This window comes from Manis javanica, chromosome 13 (assembly GCF_040802235.1).
Source record: "Manis javanica isolate MJ-LG chromosome 13, MJ_LKY, whole genome shotgun sequence".
In the NCBI taxonomy this organism is placed as follows: Eukaryota; Metazoa; Chordata; class Mammalia; order Pholidota; family Manidae; genus Manis; species Manis javanica.
In genome coordinates, this window is record NC_133168.1 from 69848301 (window position 1) to 69870283 (window position 21983).

General features: G+C 33.7%; 1 protein-coding gene across 11 annotated transcripts in view; it reads left to right on the forward strand.

The window, feature by feature from the left end:
- SCAF8 (SR-related CTD associated factor 8) overlaps window positions 1–21983 on the forward strand; it is a 187847-nt gene that overhangs the window by 50865 nt on the left and 114999 nt on the right. For 10 of the 11 annotated variants that reach the window (XR_005062696.2, XR_005062690.2, XR_012124328.1 and 7 more), the window contains 9 exons: window positions 1357–1533; window positions 2561–2640; window positions 4367–4481; window positions 9976–10107; window positions 10357–10469; window positions 13475–13668; window positions 16654–16754; window positions 19318–19431; window positions 20756–20912. Coding sequence is in view for 7 of the 11 variants with exons in the window: in XM_037023484.2 (XP_036879379.1) it covers window positions 1357–1533; window positions 2561–2640; window positions 4367–4481; window positions 9976–10107; window positions 10357–10469; window positions 13475–13668; window positions 16654–16754; window positions 19318–19431; window positions 20756–20912 (1183 nt within the window). In the remaining 4 variants the exon portion in view is untranslated. The remainder of the gene's footprint in view (window positions 1–1356; window positions 1534–2560; window positions 2641–4366; window positions 4482–9975; window positions 10108–10356; window positions 10470–13474; window positions 13669–16653; window positions 16755–19317; window positions 19432–20755; window positions 20913–21983) is intronic. The other variant, XM_073219801.1, reaches the window with a different exon arrangement.

Consider the following 21983-nt stretch of genomic DNA (forward strand, 5'->3'; position numbering starts at 1 on the left):
CTGGAACTTCCTCAGTACAGTAACTCAACTGTCATATCATTTTTTTTTTCCTTTAAAAAAAAGCTTTATTAAGATATAATTCACATACCATAGAGTTCAGCCACAATATTTAGTGTACAATTTTTAAAAATTTAATCTTATTTTTTTAATTTGCTATCATTAATATACAGTTACATGAGCAACATTGTGGTTACTAGATTCCCCCCATTATCAAGTCCCCACCACATACCCCATTACAGTCTCTGTCCATCAGCGTAGTAAGATGCTATAAAATCACTACTTGTCTTCTCTGTACTGTACTGCCTTCCCCCATGCTGCCCCACTACATTATGTGTGCTATTCGTAATGCCCCTCAATCCCCTTCTCCCTCCCTTCCCACCCCTCCGCCACCTCCAGTCCCTTTCCCTTTGGTAACTGTTAGTCCATTCTTGGGTTCTGTGAGTCTGCTGCTGTTTTGTTCCTTCAGTTTTTGCTTTGTTCTTAGGCTTCACAGAGCTGTCATATGTTCTTGTATTATTTTCATTGCTAATAAGTTTGTAGTAAATATTTAGTTGATCACTAAATGGCTCTAGTTTCTTAATGTTGCTATTTTAGATGAAAGGATCTTACTTGGTGTCATCTTGCAGGGTGTTTGTACCTTCTTCCACTGTAAGTTGAACAGAAGAGTACAAATGTCTTGTTTTAGGAGTAACTGCTTTATTTTTTTCTCTTCAAAAAAAATAATTTCAGATGTAACTCAGGCTTAGATCTTGATTAGTAAAGTATTAATTCTAGAATGTACAAAGGGTTTACTTATGAAATATCTTCAGGATCTTAACTGTTGTTGCTGTTTTTTGAGAGAGTGGGTGAATAGTGGGAACAAGGGTTCCCTTCTTGTTTCAGCTTTTGTTGACACTGTTCACCTTAATTTCCTTAGTTGTAGATGCACCCAGGGACTGATTTCTTACTCACTTTCCTGCTTTCAGGAAATGTGCTATCAGATGTGACAACAGATGCAAAAGCAGTTGCTGTCAGTGCTTGTACTTTTACAGAGATTAAGGAGGTGCTTGAAGAGATGAAAGCCTAGTGGAGAAAAAATCAGTCTGCTTACGATGAGTTCTCTGTTTGTCATGATCTGACCAAATTATTTTGTCTAAAGTTCACTGACTTCCCAGCAACAATACAAACTGACAAGGATTGTGTTAAATATGGCCTTTTCTTAAAAAAAATTAACTGTTGTTTTGAGTTTATATATATTTTTTCTTGATTTCTAAAGACAGTAGAAAAATAAATTTTATTGACTAAAAATTTTAGATGGGCATTCTTACAGATAAAACCCAGCATGTTTGTAATAATTTTCCTTTTTTCCTCCTCCAGCTTCAGCAGTTAATACAGACGTTGCAGATACAGCAGCAGAAGCCTCAGCCTTCCATCCTGCAGGCCCTGGATGCTGGTCTTGTTGTGCAGCTGCAGGCTCTCACGGCACAGCTCACAGCTGCTGCAGCCGCTGCCAACACCCTCACTCCCTTAGAACAGGGAGTGTCCTTTAACAAGGTAGAAATTGAGATACCACATCTGTGAAGTATTAAATTTTAGGTATTATCATGTGCACTCTAATTCTGTCAGTTATATTTTACCACAGAACTATTTTAATACCACTGTACAAACATAAATTTTGCTAAAGATTCAAACTTCTGAAAGAAACTAACTTTAAAATTCCACTTGGAGCAATTAGAGGATTTTCTTTTTACTAAAGAAAACTGGACAATAAAATTATGTATTCACTATTGAGGCAAATGATTATTTTCTGAATTTTATCATTTCTTTTCAGTTGTCAGAAACATTAATTATTGTATTCTGTGTTCTAAAAGTTTAATGTGCTAAAATTAAAATTGTCCAATATATGGAGATTTCAAAGGAAAACTTCTCCCTGAGTTGTCACTATAATATTATGATAAATTGAGGCCTAACTATGAAGGGTAGTGTTTTTAAAATTGAAAATCTTGTATATCATTTATTATATGATATTCTTAGTATTCTTGTTATTTATGGGAATATTAAAATATCTTGGAAGTGTTAACTGTATTTTACTTCTGCTACTGTTATATTTACAAGAAAATAAATAGTTACTGCTGAAGCTTTTTTTAGCCATCAGCTGCTAGTTTAGTTGACTCTAGCTAGACCACATAAAAAACCTTTAAATTGATAATTCAGAAGGTAGTGCGCATTCTAAGAAAAGAACTTTACTAGGCACAGATCTGTTGATTATAGTCCTAGATGTTTCTTACCAAGCTTTTTTTCCTTTGGCAGATTATTTTAATCCCAATTCTCTGTAAAATTGCATTAGTATATATCCTTTGTGTATTATGCTTTGTCTTGTTACATAAGGCAATATACTTTAAAGAAAAGATCCACTCATAAAATATTAAAGTATAACACAAAATGATATAAAACATTTATATTAAGTGACACATAAATGAGACATAATTGGCCTTCACAATAGCATTTGTAAAATTTAATATTTATGTGAAGAACTTTTTAATTTTGTCTCTTTTTCTCACTCTTCTTTTTTTCCACTTAGAAGTTGATGGATAGATTTGACTTTGGGGAAGATTCTGAGCATAATGAAGAAACCAAAAAGGAAATCACAACTTCTCAACTGTAAGAATTGTTATGTTTTTCTTTATAATTTTTTTCTGCTATTTTATAAATATCGGATGGGATGCTGGCATCTGCACTACTAAGTATACTTGGAGTAAGTTGATTTATCACTTCAGGCTGTGGAGCTCTAACATTGCAGAAGGATGGTAGAGTTGCTGCTTTCTTACCTATGTTATTTTGATTTTCTCTCAGATTTTTGCAAATAGTTGAAGTTCTTTATAGGAGAATTGCAAATAAAGTTCTTTATAGGAGAATTGATAAATATTGATAAGCCTAGTTATAGTATTTTCAATATCTAAACTAGGTTTTAAGTTACTTAACTCAATAGTAAGAATTTTTGAAATAATAAGGAAACTTGCTTCTATTGCCAATGATGACTTGTAGGAAGTATTCCATATTTGAGGAGTCTATCAGAGTGATCAGAAGTAAAGATTAGGGTTGTAAGGATTTTGTTTTTTAAAGAAATGGGTTGTGTATTTTTGCTTAGGTCAATGATTCTTTCCCTCCAAACAATTCCCCAGGTTCTTTGAGGGTTTGTGAAAGCACCAGTGGGGTGGAGGATATTAGAGGGTGGGGGCATGAAGGTGAGAGATGGAAGGATGATGAATGGCGAAAGTCTCTGGGAATCTTATTTTTAAACAGACATTACTAGTTTTACAGGTGTTAGGGTAATATATTTTAAAATATGTTTTATTGTTTAATGTAAAGATGCACACGTGTCCTTTTGATAAAGTCTACTTGAAAAATGAAAAACTAATGTTTTAGATTGTGAATAGTAAAACTAGAAGCAACATTTGAGATCGTGTAGATCAGTGTCCTGAGCCATGTGAGAATCTTCTTTAGAAGTCCTGTTAGGGTATTTTCCACTATTTTAGTACCTTCTATGATGAGAAGTTAAGTAGTTGTTATTGTATGTTCTTTTTTTTTACTGAATCCTGTTTTATTTAATTTCTACACACTGATCAGTTTTGCTCTCTGAAGCAAGGAAACTAACTTGCTGCATTATGTTGAGACATAGTCTTTGAATGTTTGAAGTTAGGTATCATTCTTCCTGCTAGGTTTATTTGCTCCAGACGAAGTACACTTATTTTCCAACTGTTTCAAGACTTCTCACCATCCTGATAGCTCCCTTTTTGGGATGCCCTCTTTTTTTGTTCATGTCTTAACCTTGTGTGGCACCCAGAATTCCAGGTGTATTCCAGGTGTGAGTTTCCCAGAGGATAGTTAATTATTATTTCCTTTTACCTAAACATACTTAATAGTATGATGCTTTTCTAAAGAAAGCAGATTAGTTTAATAAGTTTATGGTCAGTTATACCTGTAGATTTCACATGTACTGATTGATAGACTATTTCACCCACTCTCTCATAGAGAAGTTTAAGTGACAATTTTTAAATAGTTTTAACTGTTTTTAGGTTTTATTAAGGTTTTCTTAGAATGCTCTAAATATAAAAAATAATTTATATGTATTTAAAGTGTGAGACAGTAATTCCACATTTTCATTAGATTATCTCTAACACGTTACTCATTTACTGAAACACTATTAAAGAGTATATTTCTCTTTGAACATTTAAAAATTTTTCTGAGGTATTCCATTTTCTGTGTTAATAGTTAAAAAGTAAACATTACATTAGAGTCATTTAACTGATGTTTGAGGAGGTTGACTATTATTTTCATATTATCTTTACTGGATTTTAAAATTATTTCCACTTGTTTTTCCTTTTAGTTCTCATGTTTCAGACTCTGTGAACAATTCCATTTTTCATCAGATAGCAGAACAGCTACAGCAGCAGAACCTTGAACATCTTAGACAACAACTCCTGGAACAACAGCCTCAAAAGGTTTATAACTCCACCTTGTGGTCTTTAGAGTTATTGCAATCTATAGTATATAAATTGGTGTATTCCCAAGTTTGGTGATTTTTCTTCAACTGTTTATTATTAGGAAGATCATTCTTTTCAGAACCTTTATGGGTATTTTTTTTCCTATAATCAAAATGTTCTGGGCAACTTATAAGTCTGTTGAGCACTACAGAAATTAATTTCAGTATACTGAAAATAGAGAACAGAAGGCAGATGGTGTTTCAGTATTACAGCTTGATTCAGTATTCAGTATTAAGTCTTGTGCTTTTCTCTCCACTCAGTTTCCTATCAAGCAAGATAATGATGATTTTGCTATTGTTGATGGTGGCGGTGACAAAACATTGCTACATTTAGTCTTACCATGTGGCAAGAACTTTAATTACATTTAATGCTTATAAGAGGCATTTTGACTCCTATTTGATACCATAGGAAATTGAAGCTTAGAATTAAGCATCTAATGCAGAAGTATACAGTTAATAACATGTCATTAGTCTGAAGACACACCATTATTTTGCATATGGCTAAGAATTTTTAATTACTTCTGAAATATAACATCCCATGGAGTTGTAAGAATCTTATAAATTTCAGGGATGATAAAATGTGAAGAAAAATCACCTTACAATTGAAAGTGTGTCAGTTGTAAACCAGGATTGAATCCATGATAAGGCCTATTTTTGCTTTGTGTGAGAAATACTTCCTTATGCAAACTGTTTGGAATATGGGTGTTTGAAAACTGCCTCACACTTCTTCCTACTATCCAAAACTTTTTGGTGCTAATGAATTTAATGCAATATAGCAAATATTTTTAAAGTCTGAGCAGTGTATTGTTAGACAAATGTTGTATGTGGAAATGAATGGAAAAGCATCGGCCTCAAGTAACTTCTTTAATGGAATGCATGCATCTGTATGAACACAGGGCAGGATTCTCGTTTAGGTAATTGAGGTACAACTGTAGGACTATGGGAATAGGGAAGAGAAGAAAAGTTGCTTTAGATTGAAGGGATAGCAAGCTTTAGACAGTGAACCTGTCCTTTGAATGCATGTAATAAATATAAAATAGGTATTAATGATATATATTAGAGTGGAATTTGTACCTGGAATTATGAGAATGGAGTACCATACCTTGTTTTGAAGAAACAATTCAGATAGAAGTGGTTAGATATTTTATGTCAGGCAAACATAATTCAGGAACTTGAAGAGAGCACAGTAAAAAACATTTTGATGCTGCCTAAAGAAAAATACAAGCTGTAACTCAAGGAAAAGAAACAGGTTGTCAGTGATATCACAGAGCTGTTGCAGAGGCAATAGGTAGTAGTGATGAAAGAGTTTATCCAAAAGAGATTTGTTCAACTATAAATGTGACACTTTTGAATTGCCTTAGTTTCAGTTTCATTTCACAATGTTTAGCAGAAGCAGTAAAATCAAGGTAGCACTCTTGACAAGTACTTATGACACCAAATTATTAAGGTAAAAATTACTAGAAACTTGAGAAAGTGATTCTGTCTTAAGAACCTCACCAACCAAAAAAAAAAAACAAAACACTGGGCTTAGGTAATTGTTATATACATTATTTTCAGAATTTTAGAGGGTACTGTAATAACCCTTTGAAAGGAATAAATGTTTTTTTAAAACTGCATTGTTCAGAAAGAGTGGTGAAGAAAAAAAAATTTCTAATGTACAAAGTGGATAGTGTTTAAATATGACAAGTTTGCAATCAGAAAGTATATCAACAGAATAACAGTTAAATTCAATAACTTGCGTAACTGGCTCTACCAAATCAGTTACTTTAGAGTATTTAAGATTGGGTGAAGTATGCAGAAAAATTAAGCATTTTTGTTTACCATAGCTCAGGATGGCTACCTAAGGGTTGTTAAAGTATCTTAGAGAGAATAGAATTGCTAGTGCCATCCACTTTTGCAGCCAGATCACCCTTGGATCTGTTCATTCCTAACTCTAGACAAACGATGAAAAATAGGGGCATTTTTCAGAGAATGGCTGAATTGTGAAGGAACTAGTAATTATGTTTTAAGAGGAATGATTTCTATTGTCTTGAATAAGTTTGAGTTCATGATTTTGATAATTGTTTTATTAGGATATTCACAAGATGTCAGTAGAACTATAGCTCAAAATGAAATGTTAATGATGAAAATGGTAAGACTATTTTAAAGCTTTTAAAAGAATGTTAGGAATAAAAAGATTATAGAAGATTCAGGCCACTTAATGAAGAGCTGTCAGGGTATATCAGAAATAAGTGACTTGTTTTGATGATTCAGTATTTTTTTTTGTTACATAGGAGAATATAATAGAAGTAGAATTGAACATGAAAAAACCTAAAATGGGTTCAGTATTAAGAGCCTTGAGTTGCTTTAAATGAATTAATGTTTAAATGAGGCCCAAATAAATTGCATTTCAGGTGTACTGAGGTTGTATTATTAGACTCATAAATGAAGGAAATGCTGTAGGCATAACATAACATGTATGGATTGCAGTAAGGCCTTTGACAAAGTCTTTCCTATCACTTATACAGAAAAAAATAGAGGAACGTGGGTTTATAATCAAATGTGACACTTAATGAGTTAATCTAACTTTGAGAGAAGACTCTGCTAACTGCTGTTATCCTTGTCTTCTGTTTAGTTTTCAGTGTTTTTATTGATGTTTTACATGAAGACATCATTGGTAAAACTAGAGATATATACCAGGAGATAGACTAAGGATGTATACTTGTATCAGAAAAAACAGTTATTTGCCAAAAGGGTCCAATGGGTCCTTTGTGTTAAATATATATTTTAAAGCCATCTTACAGATAACATACTGATGTAAGACTAAAGGGGTAGAAATTAAAAAAATAAAAGAAATGTAGCAGACCTTTTTGTGGCAAATTCAAATGTCACATGTTCTTTTAGCAAAACAGAAAAATCCAGGTTCTTATTACAAAGCACTGCAAGATAAAGTCCTTCCTGTTGAGTGGCTAATTGGATGAAAATACCCCATTTTTGTTCTCAGAAATGTCTTTTTCTTTCATTGAGAAATATATTTATGATATGGTCATCTAAAAACTGATAGTCTGATATTTCTCTTATATATTAAATTTTCACCATCATCATTAGAGTCTAGAATGCTATTTGTATTCAACAACTTTGTCTAGTAATTGTGAAATGTGTTTTGTTAGTTTTCTTCTCTTTGCCATTATGGACAGAAGATGAAAAATCTGAATACTCAACAGTGGTCCAAAAAGCTAAAAGCAGACCACAAAGATGTTGTCCCAATTTTATTTATACCTTCTTGAAATATAATGCAGTATTTTTAGTAATACAGTAAAACTGAGTGATGATTTATTTTACTGTTAATTTCCCTTTTCAACAATTCCATTGCTTTTTCTTCTATTATTTTAGTTTTTTTATATAATTGGGAAAAATTGATGAATAATGAATGATTCTTAGGATGATAAAATAGCAAAATATTTCAATATGTAGGAAAATAAAACCTTAAAGATCTTGTAATTACCTTATGTATAGTAAAGGGTCCAATGGACGTAGTGGTAATTGCAAGATAATAGGGTAAATTCTGGTTGAATTTTTATAGAAAACTTTCTCTTTGTTTTTCAAAAGACCTCTAAAAAAAGAGTAAGACACTCAGTATTTTTAAATAGGTAAACTAACTGCTCCAAAAAGAATTTCAAAAACTAAAAATGGTTGCCATGGATCCTGGTGGTTGTACCAATGGTTAATTATTAAATAGAAAATTAAGGGTTGAGAAACGAGGGGGATTAGGTAGAGACAATACTTAAGGTGTCTGATTAAGTAAGAAATAAATGATGTAAGGAATAAATATATGTATTCATATGAATATATATATGGTATTATAAATACATATATATATATAGTAGGGCTAGGATAAAGTTGAAAAATTATCTTCTATTATTAAACATTTTTTTGTTACTGTACTGTTTTAAAGGCATATGTCGACATCAGGACTATGCTTAAAATACATTGATTTGTTCTAGAAGAGTATGCTTATTTAATAAGATATTGGTCAATATTGTGGTGTGGAACAGGTATTTAACTAACAGAAGTCTCTTCTAATGCTGGCTTTAGTTTTAATTTATTTCTAAACCCTGAAAATGTTATTTGTCCTTGGGAGACCTGTTCCTTCATGAATAGACTTGGAACAGCTCTCTAATGCTCTTTTTGGCTCTTAATTTTTATGCTGCTTTCTCTTTCAGTTTAAATCATTAGAGTAAGTAATTTTAAAAAAATTTTTGAGATAAAACTGACATATACATTGTGTAACTAACTTTAAGCTGTACAACATGTTGATTTGGTACATTTCTTCATTGCAGTTGGGTACCACTGTAGTGTTAGTTCACACATCTTATTATGTCCCACAGTCATTTTTTTTGTGGTGGTAACAATTAAGATCTAATCTCTTAGCAACTTTGAAGTTAGAATACAATAATGTTGTCTGTAGTCACTATGCTAGTATTCCTTTTATAGATAGGGAGACTGAAATTCAGAGTTCAGGTAACTTGTTCACAATCACAGAGTTTGTAGGAACGGAATAGTAGTTTTGAGTTGCTCTTTTCTGTTAATTACTACCATAGTTTCCAGCTTGTGTACCACCAGGCTTTATTAACCTTCCACACCTGTGAGATATGTTTTAGGAGAGTTTATGTAGGGAGACATGTTTTTCATATAAACAGTTTTCTCATTTTTAGCTAACATCAGAGTATATGTAAAACTGCTAAATCAGGTTCATACTCATTAGCATCCTGTAAGCTGTGTCACTATATTAAGTTGCTCTAATTCTCGTCCCAGGAAAAAAAAGGGTTCAAGTTTTAAATGTTCCTTTAATTAGCTTTCATTGCCTATCTTTAATTAGATGCTGAAATGTTTTGCATATCTCAGAGTACTTCCTACTTTTATTTTGTGAATTCCTAGAGATGGAAATTGAGTAAGGCCCGAGTTGAGAACTGTCTTGCTATATCAGTGATTTTGATATTGGCATTTTGAGCTTCATTTTGCTTCTGTACATGTAATATGTGATTTAGTTCTTTAATATAAAATACTTTTTTGGACTTCCATTTATATCATTTTGTAAACATACTAACTGCCAATGAAATTCTAGACTTACTTAACTTAGTATCCTTATATATCATTCATTACATAATCCCTTTATTTAAATTCTTGATAGTTTATATTTTCCACAGTTAACATCTTACTTGAAGACCTACTTGATCTTAACATTCTATTCTAATATTTTAGTCTCTTCTCTCTTATGGAGCTGTTCTATTCTTTTAAACTTGGATTTGTATAAGTATAATTTTAGCTTGATTATAAAAGATTTAAAATGGGATTTCTTTTTCTCTGGGCTCCTTTTTAAAAACTTAACTGTGGTGTTTGAGTGATTAAATTTTCATTTGTAATAATATTTATTATTTCTCAATGTTGTGTGTTTGTACATATATTCCTAATAGGCAACCCCTCAGGACAGCCAAGAAGGAACATTTGGATCAGAGCATTCTGCATCCCCATCACAAGGGAGCAGTCAACAGCATTTCCTTGAACCTGAAGCAAATTTGGATGATTCCATAGATATTCAGCAACAGGTAAAAACTAAATGTTTTTTGGGTTATAAATTCCTAAAATTAATTAGAGAAAAATATAAAATATGATTATTTTATGTAAAATTATAGTAATGTCCTGAGTTTTTCTCTGACACAGAAGCACCACACTCTAACCATTTTGTTATTAGATATTAATGTTACTATGGTGAACACTTTGTAAGGTAGAATTGTCAATATATACTGAATCTCAACCAAGCATTTTGTTTGTTTGCTGTTCTTTGGACTTGCAAGGATATGGATATAGATGAAGGACAAGATGGAGTAGAAGAGGAGATCTTTGAACAAGAAGCAAAGAAAGTGGCTGTTCGCTCAAGATCAAGAACACATTCACGATCTCGTTCAAGGTTCTACAATAATATTTAAAAATAGCTCTTTGTAAATTTTTTAAATGTGGGCTTTCTTTGTTTCCATCAATATTAAAGGAAATATTTTTCTTAGAATGACATCTTATATTCTCTCAGAAAGAAGTAATTCAGAATTTCAAAAACAGAAAATACTTGGTTCTGTTTTTAATTGGATGTATCTGTTGAACAATTTACGTGAATTGCAGCCATATCAGGAGACTTGGATTTTGGATTATACCTGATTTTAGTTAATAATATGACACCCACCTTAAGAATATTATTGCCTCTGAACAACAGTTAAATTAAGCTATAGAGGAAGTGTTTAGGGATTCCATTGTATTTCTTTCATTCCATTTCATCTCATAATAATATAAGAAATCATAAAAATTAAATTAAAAAAATTATTTTTTTAAACATTAAGCATAATATTAAACTATTATAAAACATATTCTGTAAGTGGTTTTATTTGTGGACTTTACAGCATGGCTAAATCTCACTAATGTATATGTACATTTAAATATGAATTGAAGGTTCCTTATTCTTAATCTGGTAAATTTTCGCTTAGCACATATGCATTGTTTTTACCACAAACTGTCTTAAAACTTAAATTCATTAGCATTTGTATACCTTATTTTCTGTATATTAATACCCCTGAAAATATCTTTGCTGACTTTTTCAGTTGTTCATTTTAAGAAGTTGTTTGTATTTACCTCTTGCAAATGAGAGCCTGTAAGTTTAATTCGAACCCATCTGATGTCAGTGAACTCTCTTGCTGAAACAGCTAGTGTTAGTTCTGGAAACTTTTTTGTCTTAGCAATACCTCCTTAGCATTTTGAAGAGAGGTGAGTGCCATATGGTTGTTAGGGGGAAAAAAAGTTTTTCAGAATCACCTCATATTGTAAAGTCAAGCACCATGAAATTTTTTTTTTTTTTCATATTTACTAGGCTTTCCCATACCCCAAGTCCCCCCCACAAACCCCATTACAGTCACTGTCCATCAGCGTAGTAAGATGTTTTAGAATCACTGCTTGTCTTCTCTGTGTTGCAAAGCCCTCCCCTTTCCCCCACACCCCACATTATACATGCTAATCATAATTCCCCCTTTCTTCTTCCCCACCCTTATCCCTCCCTACCCTCCCATTCTCCCCAGTCTCTTTCCCTTTGGTAACTGTTAGTCCATTCTTGGGTTCTGTGATTCTGCTGCTGTTTGTTCCTTCAGTTTTTCTTTTGTTCTTATACTCCACAGATGAGTGAAATCATTTGGTATTTGTTTTTCTCCGCTTGGCTTATTTCACTGAGCATAATACCCTCTACCTCCATCCATGTTGTTGCAAATGGTAGGATTTGTTTTCTTCTTATGGCTGCATAATATTCCATTATGTATATGTACCACATCTTCTTTATCCATTCATCTACTGATGGACACTTAGGTTGCTTCCATTTCTTGGCTATTGTAAATAGTGCTGCAATAATCATAGGGGTGCATCTGTCTTTTTCAAACTGGAGTGCTGCATCCTTAGGGTAAATTCCTAGAAGTGGAATTCCTGGGTCAAATGGTAAGTCTATTTTGAGCATTTTGAGGAACCTCCATACTGCTTTCCACAATGGTTGAACTAATTTACATTCCCACCAGCAGTGTAGGAGGGTTCCCCTTTCTCTGCAACCTCGCCAACATTTGTTGTTGTTTGTCTTTTGGATGGTGGCCATCCTTACTAGTGTGAGGTGATATCTCATAATGGTTTTAATTTGCATTTCTCTGATAACTAGCGATGTGGAGCATCTTTTCATGTGTCTGTTGGCCATCTGAATTTCTTCTTTGGAGAACTGTCTGTTCAGCTCCTCTGCTCATTTTTTAATTGGATTATTTGCTTTTTGTTTGTTGAAGAGCATGAGCTCTTTATATATTTTGGATGTCAAGCCTTTATCCGATCTGTCATTTACGAAAATATTCTCCCATACTATAGGACACCTTTTTGTTCTATTGATGGTGTCCTTTGCTGTACAGAAGCTTTTCAGCTTGACATAGTCCCACTTGTTCATTTTTGCTTTTGTTTTCCTTGCCCAGGGAGATATGTTCATGAAGAAGTAACTAATGTTCACATCCAAGAGATTTTTGCCTATGTTTTTTTCTGAGAGTTTTATGGTTTCATGACTTACATTCAGGTCTTTGATCCATTTTGAATTTACTTTTGTGTATGGGGTTAGACAGTGATCCAATTTCATTCTCTTACATGTAGCTGTCCAGTTCTGCCAGCACCATCTGTTGAAGAGACTGTCATTTCCTCATTGTATGTCCATGGCTCCTTTATCGAATATTAATTGACCATATATGTTTGGGTTAATGTCTGGAGTCTCTAATTTGTTCCACTGGTCTGTGGCTCTGTTCTTGTGCCAGTACCAAATTGTCTTGATTACTATGGCTTTGTAGTAGAGCTTGAAGTTGGGGAGTGAGATCCCCGCCACTTTATTCTTCTTTCTCAGGATTGCTTTGACTATTCGGGGTCTTTGGTGTTTCCATATGAATTTTTGAACAAGCACCATGAAATTTTTAAGTTGAAAACTTGTAAGCAGAATTGTATAATGGCCTAATGCTCTGGTAGAAACATTTTCTGTTCCCTAATTTTAAAAATGTAACACCATTGTCACCTAAAGGATCTTGTTATTTTCCTTTATCATCAGTGTTCTTTGACTCTTGATTGAAAAATGAGTGGCAAGACACTGAGAGAAAGTGAGACCTTTACTAGAATCTCACTCTCCCCTTTTTCCTCCTGGTTGTGAATAATCACCCAAACTCAGTAAATCTTTATAGACAAAAATCTAGGACTAGTGTGGACCTAAGCAGTACATAGATTTGAGAAAATGTATGTTTGATACTTGATCATACTTAAACTTTTTAAGAAATAGCTAAATGTAACTTTTCTTAGTTTTTTTTCCCTCATCTAAAAGTAAGAAATTTAATGGAAAAAAATATTGTCATTTGAAGTAAATTAAGATTATTTCTATAGATCACCAAGAAAACGAAGGTCTAGGTCACGATCTGGTTCTCGAAAGCGTAAACACAGAAAACGATCACGCTCACGCTCAAGAGAAAGAAAGAGGAAGTCATCACGTTCATACTCAAGTGAAAGAAGAGCTAGAGAAAGGGAGAAAGAACGGCAGAAAAAGGGATTACCTCCAGTTAGATCTAAAACATTAAGTGGTAAGTGACATTTTTATTGATCTTTGATTTCAACAAATACCTGCTACAAAGTCTCTCAACCTTATTTTCAGACCAAGAAGTTGAGAAGTGGTTTGGTAAATGAATAATTTATCCTTGGTTTTTGTAAGATGATAGAGAAGAAAAGAAAAAGGAGGAGCAGGTTCTACTCAATTAATAGAGCTGTTGAAAGGTTTTTTTTAATGCAGATTATAAGGTATAGGACTTGATTGATGATCTGTAAGGGTAAGCCTAATGTCTATTACATGGACATAGTAACTTCCATGCAGTGTCCTAACCAATTATGACCACCAGGTCTACAGGAGTAATTATTTTAGGACGCATGTAAATATTAGAAGCTAAAATTCATACTGAAGGAGATTCCTATTGAAGAAACTGTCCCTCCTTCTCTAGTGTTTGTTTTAGAACAAATTTGGTACTAGTGGGAGTTTGTTTTAGGAGCAGGCTAGGGGAGTATTGACTTGATAGGAATGTGAGGCATAGGAGCGTAAGCTGTAATTAGTACCAAATAAAGGATTCTCAGTGGGTTGTGACTTTATCTAAGTGGAACCAATGGACTGCAGATGGGCAAAGTCAATAAAATGGAGCAAATTGTCATTCTTTGATAATTGATATTACTTACACTGTTGAAGGATTATGGAAATCCAGTATTACAATTAAAGGCAATAGTTGTCCTCTTACTAAGTCCTGGCAATTTGAACAAGTGTTGACTATCTTGCCAGACTCTCACCTGATTGAGAGTCAGTTTTAATTTAGTAATGTTGATGTTCCTAACTCTGAAAGTTTCTGGTTATTTCTTAGGGTAAAGGGCCAAATTAGAACATTTTAGTGCTGTCTGGATAAAGAAATAATGTCAGTGATCTGGCTGTAAAATTTCTACTATAATGGTCATAAAATGATCTCCCATGATGGCCGTTAGGAATCCAGAATCTCTGAAGGTAGGACAGGGATTTCACGCTGTGTCTCTCATTCAGCTCTTCACCTGGCTTGTCATGTTGCTACCATGTGATTTATTTTATGTTGCTGTTTTATTTTCATGGGTAAGACACACAATAAAACGAAAATTGAGAAAGTACATAAGAAAATACAGTGCAAAGCAGGTCTCTCATTTTTTGCCTCCAAACTCTTACTCAGAAACAATATCAGTTTCATGTGACCCCAACACATTTTAACCCTACATAGTAGTGCTTCCCTCCCCTTGGTCCTGAGAACACGAGTTTTCATGAGCAGTCTAGGGATATGAAGCATCAACAAAGAGTGACATCCTAGAAATTAATTTCCCCTTCTCGTGGGATAGGAAAGACTCATTATTGCTTTCTGGGGGGAAAAAAATGAAGTCCATGTATAGAGAAACAACATGGACAGAGAGGGGAGATAAGGGACAGATTCAGGGTATATCAAGGCAGCTGAGATACACAGGGAAGAGTAATAAAGAGATGGGAACTATTCAGTGGAAGAGACTGAGAAATTTGCTGAGGTTTTGTGGTAGATTGAATAATGATTCCCCAAATGTGTTCACATAGAAATCACTGGAGCTTGTAAACATACTTACTTAGATAGTAAAGGGAACTTTCCAGGTCTGATTAATAAGGATCTGAGGTGGGGAGATTAACTAGGGTTATCTAGAAGAGCTCAGTATAATCCACCAGTCTTTATGAGAGGGAAACAGAGGGTCAGAGAGAAAGGTGATGTGAATATGGAAGGAGAAAGATTGATAAATGCTACACTGTTGGCTTTGAAGATGGAGGTTGGGAATGAGTCAAGGAATGCAGACAGCTTGCAGAAGCTAGCAAGAGCAAGGAAACCAGTTCTGCCCTAGAGCCTCCTGCAGGAATGCTGCCTTGTTAACCCATCTGAGACCTCCAGAACCCCAAGAGAACACATTTTTGTGTTCTAAGCTACTAAGTTTATGTTATTTTGTAACAGCAGCTGAAGAAAACTAATACAATGCTGCTTGAGACTTTGGCTAAATATTGTTATGTGTCCATAGAGTAAGACTACATGAGGCAAGAACAAATAGTAGGGAAAGAACAGTACCAGGGATTTGTTAGCTGAGTGATTCCTAAAGCTCATACAAGTCTGGAAGGACAGTCAGTTCTGACCAGCCAGAGTAGAGAGACCTGCATATAGTAGAGATCCTGTAATGATCACATCTTAATGTGGAGCTAAATTAGCTCTAGAGTAAAACCTGTTCTAGACTTGCCCTATTACAGATAGAGGGTAATCAAAAGGCTGAAAACTTATTTTTGAAAAATGACAGTGACACAAATCTAAATATATTAAAACTGCAAACATACTTTTAATAATTTTAATGTAAATGTCTTCAGGAGAAGTAAATGATCATGAAGGTATGAACAGTACAGTTAAAAGTAAGCAGTATGTCTCATAGTGTTTGTTTATTAAAGGGAAGTGGCTTCCAGCAGTTAAGTATCTTTACATCTTTTGTGATTGCAAGGAGCTCTAGTCAGCCCTTTCTTTGTATTTCCTCGCAAGATGTTATTTCCTTAAGGATAAGATACTATTCTCAGATTCAGTCATAGATAAGGAAGAAACGGCCACTCAATCATTCCAGCACAGAAAGATCCTTAAAAGGTGCACAGATAAGGTTGCAGTGAAGAGAGGTTTTTAAAACTTTGATAAGCATTAGAATTAACTACAGAATGTTAAAACTCCCCGTTCCCAGCCTGACATACCCCTTACCATTCATCATCTTTTAAAGTGAGACCCAGGTATCCATAGATGATTGAAGTGTGCTTGAGAACAGTTGACATGAAAGATGTTGACTTGGTATACATGTGAATGGATACCTGGGATTTAGTGTATTTTAAATACAACAGATAAAATTGTCAACAGGTATATTAAATATACTATCTTGAATTTTAACCTATTAATGATTTTTCTCAGCTTTTCCTCCTTGAAAGAAATAACTAGGTGATTTAAGACATTTGTCTCTTTATGTCTTGACAGTGTGTAGTACTACTCTGTGGGTTGGTCAGGTAGACAAGAAGGCCACACAGCAAGATTTAACCAACCTGTTTGAAGAGTTTGGACAAATTGAATCCATTAATGTAAGTATTAGTTCTTAAAGAATAGTTAGGGTTAAAAGGGGTGGGAGGATTTTTCACTTAGACAAAGAGTCACTTTGGCTCCTGCTTGGCCTAGTAGTGGTATTTGTCTTTAATACAGATCTCTACAAGGACTGTTGACGTTATCATTTCTGTGTTTATTCTGCTGCTGTTTATCTTCTTCCTTAATTAATTTTTCTTTTTTAGTGGAATTCTGACTCTGAAATTCTAATCCCAAAGTATTCTTAGGTGTTTTATAGCAGTGTAGCATTTGTTCTTTAAATCATCCAGTGTTTGAGTTCATGAAGTTAATGTGTGATCTAATTTAATTCCTTTTTTAAAAAATGAAAATGAAGAAACTGAGTCCCACAGAGTTGTAATCAGGGATTGGTGGTGGAAATACAGCTGGCGTTGGGGTTGCGGGCTCCTGCCAGGCTCTTCCCTCCCACTCCTGTCTCTCCCTCTCACGCAGACCTTGGGCAGGAAACTCCGTGTGGCCAGGGCATCTCCAGCAACTTGAGCAAAACTCCTCCACTCCTCAACTTGATTCTTTCAGTGGTTGTGCCACACCCAGTCTCCTTTTTTGAGTATTTTCTTCTCCATGAAGAGCTATTGTTTTTCCCTGGGGCTAAAACTAAGTAATGAAATATTCTGTGGTCATTTATTTGTTTGAGGAGACCTAAAGTCATTAACCCTAAGTTTTTATTCACTGTTACTACACTTTTATATCGACTGGACCAATGATTACTATTTATTGGGGAATTAGTTGGTCCTTTCTTGTCTTAGATGCCAACATTCCTTTCATCTAAGTTTGACTTTTCTTTATTAATAAAAGCACTCTTCATTTGAATTGAGTTTGGCCATTTTGTGTTTTACTTTCAACTATGTAAGATTTTATTGGAATCACAAGAAGCTGGTTAAGTAATTCAGATACCGTTATTTTACAGTGAAGAAACTAAGTCACTTATGTGAGTTATGCAGATGAAGAAATAGGTGATTGTTTAATAAATAGGTAATTAATTGTTTCATCTTTGGTATTTCAAATGCCTCTTTCTACATCATGAGAGAGCTGAAGGCTTCTCTTAACTTTTCTGTCAGTTTAAATTTCAACTGTCAGAACGTAACTACATTTCATAGTCCATGATCATGTAACCTCTGAAATTGTTTCTGGTTTTTCCCTGTCCTTTAAAGTAGTGGTTCTCTGCCTTATCTGAGAATACCAGAAATGGGCTGACATTTGAAAAAGTAGAGATGCCTGTGATCAGTATCTTTAAATTTTATCAGAGTAACCAAAAACTACATAGAGGTGAACCTGATGCAAACCCCAGGACTCACTGCTCTGAACAGATCCTAAGTCCAAGTAGCATTTTGGATTTTCGTGTTGCTTAGGCCATTTATAGTCTCTTTTGTTCCAGTCTTTGGGACTCAAGTTTGCCTTGTCTCCTTCCTCTTCTGTATTACCTTTTAAGAGTGTAATACTTATAAATAATAGGTGCTAAGTTATTTTGTGAACTGAAGTGTACTGAATGGCTAGTGATAAAAATGTAGGATATGAAAAATTGATGGAAGGAAGATTTATAAACCTTTTGCTTGGTTTGGGGGGAATTTGAAGACTGAGAAAGTCTGTTAGATTTAGCATTAGGAAAATTGGTGAGGTTGAAGAAAATACTTTCAGTGGTTGGTCGACTTAGACCTACATTGCAAGAGATGAAAAAGTATGTAAGGGGTTAGATAGGCTTTTCTTGAGAAGTTTGGTATTAAAGTGAGAGCAGCTTGAAGTGCTAGCAAGACTGAGGAAAAGGTTTTTTATTTTGATGAATAGTGCTTTTTAGGTATCAAGTAGTAATAAGTGATAGGATACCTTTTGAATTCTTCAAAAAGGAACTGAAATGCTCTATGGGTTCTGAATTAATACACTAAGGATATTTTTGTGATCTGGAGGTGTGTAGAATAGTTAAATGCTTTGTAAATAAAACTCACAGAGCCTTACAATAAGGCAGTTTTCCTAGTCATGTTAAATAAAACCTTTGTCCAGAAACACTTGGACAAATTAAGTTTTATAAAATTGAAAAGCTTTAGTTTTATCATATGTATAGATTATAGATTTTATATTAAGGATAAAATACTTCCCCAAAACAAAAATCCATCTCATAATACTCAGTATTTCATTTGGAAAAATTGAGATACTATTGTGAATAAATTGTGTGCTTTCAAATATGTTGGCCATAAAATATTTTCCTTTTATCTGGTGGTATAATATGCATGTCTCCATATTTATTTATTATTTTAATAGTACTTTATTGGGTATTAGAAAAACTTTGACGTGATACTCAGTATTTCATATATAATCGTGGTTTAGAATGAGACCCAATTAGGTTTTGAACCTTGGGATTTTTAGACTAAAACAGTTAATTATATGTGAATTATACCAATAAACAGATAGCTGTAAGAAGAAAAGGAGAAACAATTCAGTGTTAGTAGTCAGTATTTTGTTTCATTAAAACCATAAAATGCCAGAATGAATTGCCATACTTATACCCTTTCTAAAGAAAACTTTTCTTAATAGATGATTCCTCCCAGGGGCTGTGCTTATGTCTGCATGGTTCATCGACAAGATGCCTTTCGTGCTCTTCAGAAACTTAGTTCTGGATCATATAAAATTGGGTCCAAGGTCATTAAGGTGAGATTGGCGGTGATCATGTTATATTAGATTAGTAGAATTCAATTTGTTTAATTCATATTTTTTAATATTGTGGGTAAGCCTCAATAGAAATTTATTGTTTCAGTATTGTTAGTTATAGAATTAGATTATAGGTAAAATAACCAGAACTTCAGTCAAATGGTCCTTTGAAATCACACAGGCAGTTCTCTTAGTCAACTAGGGTACCATTTGTGAGCAGGACTTCTTCATTTTTACATGTTTGTCTTACATTTTAAACATTTAAAAAAATGTTCATATTTTAAAGTTTTGTCAGTTCTTCCAATGCTTCCTAGTCATACCTCTTAATTATATTATTAATTTCCCCTTTTTAACATCTGTAACTCCAGGGAAAGGAAATCCTGGGACAAAATTCCTCTAAAACTGAAATCAGTCAAAGGGAAAAAAAAAGTTTAAAACGCATTTATTGCTTAAAAACTGCAGTCCAGGGCTGGCTCTCTTTCCTGCTCTGGCAGAAGCAGAACCAGCACCCCCCTTAACCTCTCAGGTTCTGATAAGCCCTTGGTTGCCCAGGTAATTATCCACTGATATTTCAAATGCCTCTTTCTACATCATGAGAGAGCAGTAAGGCTTCTCTTAACTTCCTGATATGGAGATGAATATTTCTCTACCCCTGAGGAACGCCTGTTGATATGCAGGTGAACAAAAGACAGGTGAGATACTCTGTAAATACTAGTTTTACTCACAACATCCTATACAACCTGGCCTTTGTGAAGGATTTATCTATAAGTATATTTTATTTCCCTCTTAGTCCTTAAACTGAGTATTAATTGTGTATTTTTCCTTTTTTTTTTTTTTACTTCTTGTGAATACTTAACATTTCTTCTTTTGGGAGATAACTTTATTCCATCAATTTCTGAAACTGTTAAAAACTTTAAAATAACTTCTTTTAGGGGAGTTATATGCCCATGCTTTATCATTTCATGGCAGAGAGTTTATGTAAATTTAATATTTCACTGGTCTCCTCTTTCTTGGAGTACCAAGATTTTGTTTAAATTACAGTAACTGTTCTAATTATTGCTAGCATAGGTTGAATGATGAAAAGTAGATTTGGATTGTTTCTGGAAATGTGTTGTTTTAAAGTTAGTTACAGTAAGAAGTAGAAACAGTCCCCATACTATAAATGCCATTGCTGTCTAATGCAGGTTTTATTTTAAAAACAAATAAAAACAGAAAATACCTGGAAAAATTTTCCTTCACTACTGTTATTATTCCAGCAATGATACTTTGCATTGTTTACATATAATTTTGAACATTTTACCTTTTCTTTTCTCATTTCTGATAGATTGCTTGGGCTTTAAACAAAGGTGTAAAAACAGAATATAAACAATTCTGGGATGTGGATCTTGGAGTTACATATATACCTTGGGAAAAAGTTAAAGTAGATGACTTGGAAGGTTTTGCAGAAGGAGGCATGATTGATCAGGAAACTGTAAATACTGGTAAGAACCCTAGGGATAGCTTTATTGTTTAAAAAGTATGCTTAAAAGGTTTAATTGATAAGAGTTTTGCATGGTGCAGTGAATTGTATTTATTTTGTTTCCTGGCTTCTATTCTCCCCACAAAATGAAAACAAAAACATTTGATTTTCAATGTATGTGCTTAATGGTCCCCTTGTAAATGTGAATATAGATAGTATTTTAGAGTCTGTCAATGTAGCATTTTTCATGTATATCTTTTGCAGTTTAGCTCTTTAAGAGAGAGAGTTATATATATGGAGACTTTCTAAAGGTAAATAATTTTTTAATATTTAACTTAATGCTTTGAATGTAAATGAAAACTGAGGACTTAGAAGGCTTCTTTTAGAAACTTGATTATTTTGATTAGAATCCATGTTGAGATGGCAGAAACAAAGTCTTAGTTTAGAGAGGCTGTAGTTCAGATTCATGCAATTCTAGATTGCTTATATCCAAATGATAGTCCTTCCTGCTATTCTTGAAAATTTGTTTTATTTTTAAAATTCCAGTTATAAATTCAGAAAATGAATAGCAGTTGTAAGTTTAAGAAATCTTAAAATAGTTGGAAAAGAAATGTGATATATACCTTATTTCTTCATATCTTTGCTCTTTTGCCAAACTTTACTAGTTTTCAGAATACTTTTGTTTCGGGCCAGTGCACATATTTTCAAATAACTTCTCAGTCCCTCTTTTTTTCCTTGATGGATTTTTCTCTAGAACATTAATTTGTTCAATAAATATTTTCATTCCTACTGTGTGCCAGGCATAGTTTTAAGAATTGGGATTATAGCAGTGAAACAGACAAAGTCCTTCCTCTCATGAAGTGCACACTGCAATACAGGGGTTGACAACCTAGAGCCCATGGGCCAAATCCTTTTGGCAGCCTGTTCTGTAAATAAAATTTTAGTGAAACACAACCATACTCACTTGTGTTTACCTATTTTACATAATTTTTTTCAACGGTAATTGAGAGTAGTTGCAATGGAGAACAGAGAGAAAGGAAATTTGCCAACTCATGTTTTCATGGAAAGAAATACAAAATAGATAAACTACATA